The sequence below is a fragment of the Furipterus horrens genome, unplaced genomic scaffold (genome assembly GCF_987537825.1).
Source record: "Furipterus horrens unplaced genomic scaffold, mFurHor1.1.pri manual_scaffold_4, whole genome shotgun sequence".
Lineage (NCBI taxonomy): Eukaryota > Metazoa > Chordata > Mammalia > Chiroptera > Furipteridae > Furipterus > Furipterus horrens.
The window spans coordinates 203496466-203506209 of record NW_028327174.1 but is presented as its reverse complement, the minus strand read 5'-3'; the positions used below and the strand labels follow the sequence as shown (position 1 = coordinate 203506209).

General features: G+C 62.4%; 1 protein-coding gene across 2 annotated transcripts in view; it reads left to right on the top strand.

Moving 5' to 3' along the window:
* The first annotated feature begins 349 nt into the window (after window positions 1–349).
* COL5A1 (collagen type V alpha 1 chain) overlaps window positions 350–9744 on the top strand; it is a 126113-nt gene continuing 116718 nt past the window's right edge. For both annotated transcript variants that reach the window (XM_090274986.1, XM_090274985.1), the window contains exon 1: window positions 350–850. In XM_090274986.1, coding sequence (XP_090131112.1) covers window positions 727–850 — 124 coding nt within the window. In that variant the 5' untranslated portion in view covers window positions 350–726. The remainder of the gene's footprint in view (window positions 851–9744) is intronic.

Below are 9744 nucleotides of genomic sequence, written 5' to 3'. Positions count from 1 at the left end.
GAAACGATCAAGTCCAGCCCCTCCACAAGGTCCAGGTGCAGGCACCTGGGGCAGGAAAAGTGGGAGCCCGAGGGGGCCCTCGGACCCGGCGACGGGCCCTGCCGCTGCGCGCGCTCGCTGCTGCGGGCTGGGGGCGCCGCGCCCGCCCATGTCCGCTCCGCCCGGGCCGGCCCCTTCCTCGCTGCCACTCGCCCGCTGTCCCCACCCCCTCGCCCGCGGCGCCCAGTGGGAGGCGGGGGCCGGCCTGGCCGAGCCCAGCGCCGAGCTCTGATTTGCTGCAGGCGCCGAGGATCGACAGCCTCTGCGCTGCCTTCCAGGAGAGAGGGAGGGAGGAACCGGGGAAAAAGTGTGCTGCGCCCCAGGCGAGGTCGGCACTCCGCGTCCCGGCGGCTCGCGCAGGACCTCACTCGAGCGGAGCCCCCAGCGAGAGCGGGTTGCGGGGCGGCGGCAGCCCGGGGAGACGAGCGGGGAGTTGGAGGGGTTGGAGGAGGTGAGGACAAGCGAACCGAACGGGGTCCCGGCCGCCCCGCGGGCCAAGGTTGAGCCCTCCCGCCCGTGGTCGAGCGCGCCCGCCGACCCGTGCCGCAAGGCCACCGCCACAAAGAGAACGGCCGGCGCCTGCTCCCCATGACTTCCTGAGGCCGCGACAGCCCGGCTGAGTCCGCTGCCTGGGCCGAGCCCCGCGCCCCCGAGCGTCCCCGTGCGCCCCGACCCGCGCCCGCCGGCATGGACGTCCACACCCGCTGGAAAGCGCGCAGCCCGCTCCGTCCAGGCGCCCTACTGCTGTCCCCGCCGCCGGCGCTGCTGCTGCTGCTGCTGCTGCTGTGGGCGCCGCCTCCGAGCCGCGCAGGTAAGGGTGGTCGGGCGCGGGGGTGCCGGCGGGACCGCAGGATGCGCGCGCGCGCGCGCGCGGGCCGGGTGCGGCTGTCACCCGGGCGCCGGCCGCTGCCCTCTCCCGCGCTTGCCCGGCGTTCCCCCCTTTGGATGTGGAATGCACGGCCGAGGCTCCGAATGCCATGAGCTGGGGGCCCCCGGAGAGGGGGACGCGCCAGCACAATGCCCCGCGCGCGCCAGACGCGCCGGCCGGGTGGGGCTGTCTCTGGAGCTGCGACCGGTTGCGTGTGGGAGCAGCCAGAGGGTTGTCCGAGAGGCCGGCAAACTTTTGTCCCGGAACTTTGTATTCTCTAACCCCCATCCCAGCTCTGGCCCGCACAGCTCTGCAGAACTTCCTTTCCTGCAAACCGGGAAGGGTCGCCCCCTAGAGTCACAGTCTATCAATTCTTGGGGTGGGGGGCGCTGTGGGGAGCCCAGGAGCCTGAGCCCCCAGCCCTGCACTTGCCCCCAAGCATCCTCTCCTTCTGCCTCTAGACCCAGCTGTCCCTCTGCTTCCCCAGGGAACTGGGCCTCTCCCTGTCCCGGGCACCTAAGCGCTCAGGGGTCCTGGGAGCCCTGGAGGGGGGTCGACCAGCCCAGCCCCTAATCCCACGCCGAAATCCCTGACTCGTTGGGAGGCAGTTTGACCCGGGTTTGCCCCCACTGCTCCCCTGGGATGGGTTCGTGGAGCAAAGCCAGGAGCTGGGCTTGGAATCCGGACTGTGAGTGGTTTAGATACTGTGCAGACCTGGGCTCGTGGGCTCTTTCTGCCGGAGGTCTGCCCTTAGCAGGAGCCTTCTCCCCGGGAATGGCACTGACCGAATGCCTGCTGAGCTCCTGGCAGCGCGGACCCCGCTTCCTGATGGGACACTGGCTGTCTACGCGTCTCCTTTGGTGGCCACCTGTGGGCTGGGTCTGCACACTCCCTCCAACGTCGGAGGCTCCCAAGGCCCCAGAAAGTCCCCCAAGTCTCTATTGACAGGTGGGGGGGCCGAGGCTAAGAGATGCTGGGGAAAGTGCAGGCAGATGGACGGGGCAGTGGGCGCAGGGCCAGCCAGCTCGCCCCTGAGAAGGGGTCACCTCACGGTCCCCCCTGCTCCCCCCCGTCGTAATTTGAAGATATGTGGGGAAAACGAGTTTCCATGTTTCACTTGCTAGTGAAGGTTTTCTTCCCCTTTCTCCTGGCACGGAGTACTCGTTGGGCCGAGAGGGGTGAGCAGGACCCAGGGGACCCAGCCCATCGGCCCTGGGACCTGGGGTCTTACCCTGGGCCGCCACCACCGTGCCTGTAAGCCTGGGCTAGTTGGCTGTGTTTCTCCTGGGTCTCCAGGAAGGTGGGGGATGTGGTCAGGGGACCCCATGGTCACCCAGGGACTTAGCCTTGTCCCAGCTCCTCTGATAGGCTTTCTCCCAGGAACTCTTCAGGGGAGTCACCACCCCAAAAAGCTGGGGTTGGGCACTGCCTGGATTTGGGGTTGGCTGTTGGCTCCCTATCTCTGCCCCCTGCCCACCTCCTCTGCTTCCGTGTCCATCCCCCTTCCTCACGGAGGGGTGGCCGGGGCGGCTGACGCCCCGAGGCGGACCCTGGCTGTGGAGCTGGGCGTTTTGTCAAAAATGACATTAGACGCATGTGAAGAAGCCACTTCCCTGGTGGCTTCCACAGACCTCCCTCTGCCGCCCAGGGTGGGACCGTTTGGGAGCCATTGTCAGTGCGTGGCCAGAGAGGGCGGCTGTCCCCCTGAGATGTGGGGAGGCGGGCCGGGTCATCAGCAGCGCCTTTTCTTCTCTCCATTTTGGGGTGTGCCAGATGCTTCCTGAGCGTTCCCTGAACACGGTTCTTTTTCCTACCTTCTTCTTGGCCCAGCGTGTGTAGGAATGAAAAGTAAGCTTGCATTTGGGGCCGTTTAACATTGTAACGGGCAAAAGGAGAGTATGTGAAATGAAACATGACCCCAATATTTGGAAATTGAGGTCATCTCCTCCACATGTCATTGGTTGGCCCCAGTCACGTGATCGCTTTTTGCAATAATTGGGGGGGAAGAATCGTCCAAGTTTGGTGGGACTTGACCGAGACCAAATGGTTAACTTTTCTCTGACTCAGTCAAGTTGGCTGGACAGACACCCTTTCCATCCTCCCCCTTCTCCTCCCCATAAAAGAACAGTCGGTGGGAGGAGCGGGGAAGCCTGGCCCAGTGTGAAGCCCTTTCCCTCATCAGCTCCGGATCTCGGTGGCTGGAGGGCCTGCAGCTGTGGCCACTGCCCAGCAGCGGTGACCACCCGGCAGCGGCCCCGGCAGGCGTTTCTCCCCCTGGCCAGAGGCGCGGTTTCTTCTCTGATGTTGCTGCTTCGGGGCTGTTCCTGGGGTGCTGGCCAGAGCCTGCCCACTACCCCGCCCTTCGGATATTTCTGGATTCTCACCGCGGCCATGCCCTTCGCAGGACACAGCTGGTGGCTGCCCCGCCCCTGCCGTCTGCCCTTGTCTCCCGTTGTCCCTGCCTCCTCCCCAGGTCACAGACCTTTCTGGGTGGGGCAGAGACAGGTGGGGAACATATGCACACCGCTGTCACCCCCACTTTCAACAGCGACAGTGTGACAGACCGGCTTCGAGCCCCCAGGCCCAGGATGAGTCACCAGACCCCTGGGGCGCTGTTACTGAGACCACCCTGGGGTCCTGGGTTGGCCTAGAAGGACAGGGCAGGGTCCCTGCCCTCTGTAAGACCATCACACATGGGAACAATTGTAAGGAGCCCACTGGCCCTCGCCTGGCTGCGCTCAGCCCTTGCCCACAGCGTCTCATGGGATCCTCAGGCAGCCTGCGGTCAGGGAGGGGCTGCCTGGTGCTCGGAGAGGCCTGGGAAGCAGGGAGCAGGGACCCCCGATTCTGGGTCTGTCTGACCGCTGTGCCTGGGCCCTGAGTGACCTTCTCCCTCCTCCTTGCCCTGCACGGCCAGGCCTCAGTGCCTGTGACTTGTTGGGGTTTTACCTTCTCATTGCACCCCTCTGTAGCATCAGCAGGCCCCTGGGAGAGGCCCAGTGGGGGCCCTGAGCTGCAACCCAGCCTTGGGGCCCAGCCCAAGTATGGCCCTGGGGTAAGTGAGGTATTCCGTCTGGCCAGCAGAGGGTTTCAGTTCCTCCTTCCCTTCTTCCTTTCTTCCTTCCTTCCTTGCTGCCCCCTCTCCCTCCTTCCCCTCCCTCTTCCCCTCCTCCTTTCTTTTTTATGGGACTGCCTTCCAGGAGACCAGCTGCTTGCAGTCCCCATTCCTTGTCTTTAACCAGGCCCTTTTCCCACCTGCACGACCTGCTGGCCCCTGAAGGCTTTTGGCTCTGCACCCTGGCCTAGGGGTTTCGCAAAGATCCTGGTGGACGTGGCAGGCCCCCACTCCAGGACCTTGTTATCAGATGGGAGGCACGCACATGGACGTGGCTCATCTCCCTGTTCATTTTCATGCCTAGGGTCATTTAAAGCAGTCTGGGAGGGTGGACTCCATTGGGGAGATCTGGGGAGGCTTCCTGGAGGTGGTGACACTAAAATTGGCTGTGCCCTTTCTCATCTTCCACTTCCTTTTATCTCAGAAACGCACCAAAGCGTCTGCCTAGCAGGTGCCCTCATCCTCCTCTGGGTTGAGTCTGGTCCTCGCTCCTGCCGGGCAGCACGTGCAGGCTCGGCCCCTGGGCTCTCCTGGGCTGGGCTGCTTCCCTGGGCAGGAAAGCCCCTCGTTTGCGCAGAAAGCCCCCTCGTTCGCTCGGTTGGCAGGGCGCCCCCAGCACCGTGCTTGGCCCACTTGTCCTGGGAGTGCTGTGCGAGCAGAAGTGGCTGTTGTGAGAAAGAGGGAGGGCTGGGGGGTCCCTGACAGATGCTGGCAGCCCTGGCTGGGAGAGTGAGGTGTGCTGTGTGACAGGCAGTTGGGTGTGGGAGGGGACGGTCCTTGGCAAGCAGATATCAACCCCCCGGGCAGTGTGGGCCTTTGCAAAGTCAGTGTGAAGGGCTTCCCTTCCTCTGAGAGGCGCTGCCTGGGGGTGGCTGGGCTGCAGCCATTCAGCACCCTCGGCCTTGCCCTCTGGGAAACGGAGAGGATCCCGCGATTCCCTCCGAGGAGCAGTTGTGAAGACTGAGGTGACACCTGCAAAGAGTGTCGTGAGCGCCTGACCACTGGCCTCTTTGCAAAAGGGGAATGCACCGCATTGCCACAACCTCCTTCCATACAAGTGTTCCGGGGGACCGCAGCTGGGGAGCGGGCATCCTGGAGGCTCGGGTCGCCGGCGAGACCCGAGGGCTCCGCCGTCCACCAGCCGCGTGGGTCTGGCCGCCCCCTCGCCTGCCTGGCGGGCCGCTGCCTCTGGGGTCCTGTGCAACACCCATGGAAAGGTTTTACACGCCCATTCTAGGTTGTACACGTGAACGCTTGTGAGAATGCGCATGTGCGGATGTGCGGGTTTGGAGGTACACGCGTGTACGAGCGTGTCTGTGCACACCCAGGCACATGCAGGCATGAGCTCCTGCAGGCAGGGCCTGCTGTTTGGGAGCCCGAGGTAAGGCGACTTTTCTCCTCTTACCGTGCCCCACCCTGCCCGCAGGGCGACGGGGACGTGACACGTGGCCACGGAGCCTGCGGGCCACCACGGGGCTGTGGGTCCCACCCCGCCGGGCCAGCCGGGCCAGCTGGATCCGATAATTTGTCTTTTTTTACTCATAGGAAGGCGATGTTATATTATGGCTTCTGCCTTCCCTTCTATTTATACTCTCCGTGTAATCCTCTTCCCTGGTGGCAGCCCTCTGCCACGTGTTAATCTGAGGATTTCTGGCCCAGCTGGGGATCCAGGGATCTGGAGACAGGACCGGATTTGACCCTTCTCATGGGCAGAGCTGCTGCCACCATGGGACGTGGCATGAAGACCAGGGTACGGGGCGATGGTCAAGGGCAGGTGGCCAGGGCCCAGGTCCTGGCCCCACTCCTACTGGCTGTGCATTCAGCCCCCTGGGCCTCAGTTTCTCTGGCAGGTCCCCAATGTCAGTAATGACCCCACATTCGGAGTGAATGTGACCACTCTTTGGTGACTCAGACCTCAGAAATGGCACCGCAGTCTGACCTATTTCTTTCCAGATTTCATTATACAGATATCCAGCCCACTGTAAGAAAGGAGTGACGATTATAACTTCCGAAGGATTTTTGAGGGTTCAGTACACAACATGTATGAAACGCAGAGTGAACCCCATTGTCAGTTATGTCCTTCCTGGGCCCCAAGGCAACACAAGGCATGGGACCTGGGGACAGGCACCGAGCTCCCGGCTGTGCTTGCTGGCTGGGCCTGGAAGTCGCTCGCTGTCTAATGAACAGTCACACCAGTGCCTCCCTCACAGGGTAAGCGTGACAAGAGGAGACACAGGCAGTGTCCCTTGGTGCGACTGTTGGAGCCCTCACTGTGACGTCTATGGTTCTGAGCTTGGGCATGGGACACATCCTTGGGCAATTGTGGGCACACCACGCTGCCCGTGCCCCTCCCTGTCCTCAGCCCACCCCCACTTCATAAGGAGGAATTCATGGGAGTGGACCTGCCCACATTCCACCTCCCGGACGTGACCGGAGTGATGGCTGATGCATCAGAGGGGGGCACCGGCGGGGGCGTGGCTGTTTCTGAGCCAGCCCAGCCCCAGGTGTCTGGAGAGAAGTTTGTAGAATGGATGGGTGGATGGATGGGTGGGTGTGGGTGCGTGGCGTCTGTGATGGGGCCACTTGGTGTCACATATGTCACATAGTCTGAGCCGTCCTCTCATCAGCTACAACTCGCCCGCAAGTTCTTCTGGCAGGTTCCCAACATCAGTAATGACCCCACACTCGGAGTGAGTGTGGCCACTCTTTGGTGACTCAGACCTCAGAAATGGCACCGCAGCCTGGCCCATTTCTTTCCAGATTTCCTTATACAGATGCCCAGCCCACGTCCCGCGATGTCTCTGTGCAGGAAATGGGGGTTCCCCTGTTTTGTTTTCTAGATATGTGTTATTTGGGGGAAGTTCGTTCTTTTGTTCTGTTTTTCCTGCCAACCCCTTGGCCATTGGGTTCTAATAACAGCTCTATTTTTAAAAAAAGGAAATACCACAAAATGACATCAAACTGTGTGTACATCACAGTATGACCGAGATGTAAAGACTCTGGCCCTTGCATTGAAAAACTAGTGACGTCACAATAAAGAAGAGTCTTAACCGCAACGGAAGGTGGGCGTGATGGTCTCCCCTTCTGCTGGTGGCCAGGGTGGGAGGGGCGCTGGGCCTGGGGTGGTGAGCTTTGCTTCTAGGAGTTTCTTTCCTGTAGAAGGTTCCAGAGGGAATACAAGAGAGGCTGGCTTTTGTGTAGAGAACCCAGGAGTGACAGTGGCTGGGCTCGAAATGTCTGTGGACTTCTAACTCCAGTCAAGTGTGTGCTGAGCGTAGCAAGTGTACAGGTGGGGGCCATCGGTGAGCTTCCCGCCGCACAGGAGCTTCTGGAGCAGTGGGGGTGTCAGACCCCCGAATAGGCGATGGTCTCCAGTCAAGGGCAAAGCGGGGGAAGAGAAACATTTACCAGCAGGTTGGGCATGGCACTGGCCAATCCGAGGGAGCCCCATAGTGAGCCCCTGGGCCACCATTCACAGGGAGGCACCTGCCAGCGCAAAGGGGTGCTGGCCAATCAGAGGGAGGCAACAGCCAGCACCAAATACGTTGCTGGCCAATCAGATGGAGGCAGCTGCTAGCATCAATGGGGCGCTGGCCAATTGAGATGAGCTTACTGTGCCAGGGCCTGTGGCTTTTGGGGTCCCCTGGGGTGAGTTTGAAGGGAGGCGTTTCTTGGCACTTTGCCGTGTGTACTTACTCCGGCTCCTGTGCGTATTTCGCTGACCCGCTCTGGGGTGTTACCTGTGGAGTGCTCACGGTCCTCCCACCAGCCCAGGACCAGGTGGGTGGGTCCCATCCTGCAGGTACGCAGGTGGAAGCCCTTCGGGCCCAGCTGGCGGGAAGGAACGGCCGTCGGCCCCTCCCAGTGGGAAGCACGCCGTGTTCGGTGTAGGTCACCCCCTTCACGCGCACACTGATGCCAGCTGCCGGCTCAGAGCCGGGGGCGGGGCTTCCACAGCAGCCCCCCCTTTTGTTTGCTGTGGGAGGCTCCCCAGGGCAGCCGGGGCCGCGGCCGGAGCTGGCCTCTTCTCCCTGGTTCTGTCTAGGAAACGTGTAGGCCTTCCTCTCCTGGGGGACAGTGGCACACCGTGGCCCTGGCCCGCGTGGGCCAGTGAGTGACGTGGGGAGAGCTGGCTGGTCCGGAGCCCTGCTCGGGGGGCTCGGTGAGACGGGCGGGCGCAGGAAGGAAGCCGCCTCCCGAGATCAGTCTGATTGGGGGCTGGAGCAGCGTTTGGGGAGATGGTCTCTCCCGTCCTCATGGCCCTTCTGGAGGGTGAAGGTGCCGTGGTCCGCGTTTACTTTAGTTTTCTTCTTGTGCTCCCTCCGTTTCTGTCTCCTTTGGGAAGAAGCTGAGATGGCCGGGGCCTCCAGTTTCCTTTCCTGTGCTGCTTCTGGGTTCTCCTCCTGTGCAGAGAAGGGCAGAGGAACCCTGCATCTCCTGACACCTTTAGAAGGCGTTCCCCGCGAGGAGGCGGGATGCAATGCAGGAAACGGGAATCCTAAATGTAACGAGCTCCGGGGAGTTATTATTGTCACTAGGTTCATAGTTTGCATCATGGCCATTTGACACAGAAAGGACCGTTAGGGCCATGGCTGGGTATCAGCCGTACTCCGGGCGCTCAGGGTGGTCGTGCCCGCATCCAGAAAGGGCGGGTGCGCAGGGGGTGTGGGCGGAGCCGTGGGCGGGGCGGTGACTGAGGGCGGAGCGGAGACTGCGGGTGGGCGGGTCTGTGGGCGGGGCGGTGACTGAGGGCGGAGCGCAGACTGCGGGTGGGCGGAGCGGTGAACGGAGTGGGCGGGGCTGTTGGCGGGGGGCGGGGCGGCGAGCAGGGTGGTGGGCGGAGCAACGACTGTGGGTGGGGCTGTGGGCGGGGCCGTGGGCCAGCCCTGCTGAGTGACGCTGCTGTGCCCATGGGAGGACCCGGAGACCAAAGAGAGGGGAGGCCAGGTGCGAGGCAAGCCGGTGTCCTCCCAGGACCGTCTTCCCTCGCGTGAAACTGGTAGACTGCAGGTTTCAGCATAAATGTTGAGAGGTGAGAGGGCACCTGCAAGGCGGGAAGAGGGGGAGCCCCCGCTGCAAGAAGCGGTGCTGCCCTGGTTTTCCTCTCCTGCCCGTGGGCCGAGGTCTCTCTTCTCCAAAGAGAAGGGAGACTCGGTTCTTGTGCGAGGGGCCCGGGAGGTGGGGAAAGCGAGCTTCAGGACGAGGCCGTCACTGCGGCAGAACAAGCCAGGCCTGACTCCGACCCCCCTTCCCATCAGCTTGTCCTCACACGCCCTGCAGCGCCCTGGGCCCCAGGGCCCCTCCTAGTGGACGGGCTCCCACCTCCCCTTCCCGGGGCAGGGCCTGGCCGATTACAAACAGCTGCCTGGCCGGGGAGCAGGCTTTACAAACATCGGGCAGGCTGTTTTCCGAGGGCTGGAAGGCACGTGGGGGCTTCTTCTGTAGCCTGGAGAGCTGGGAGAAGTGGGGACAGGAGTCCACTTGACTGTCCTGCAGGCTCTTGGGCCCACTCACCACTGTGTGATCGGGTGGAGATCACCTGAGGGATGATCAGGCTCTGGGCCTGGGGGTCCCAGCACACGCTGCTGAGTATAACGCGTGAAATGTGAATTGGGGTAGAAAGCCCATGACTCACGAGCGGCACCATTGGCTTGAAGGTAAAGAGTAAGATTCTCTAGGGCTCTTCCTTTTTTTCACATTACCCTTAGCGCTTTCATTTCAC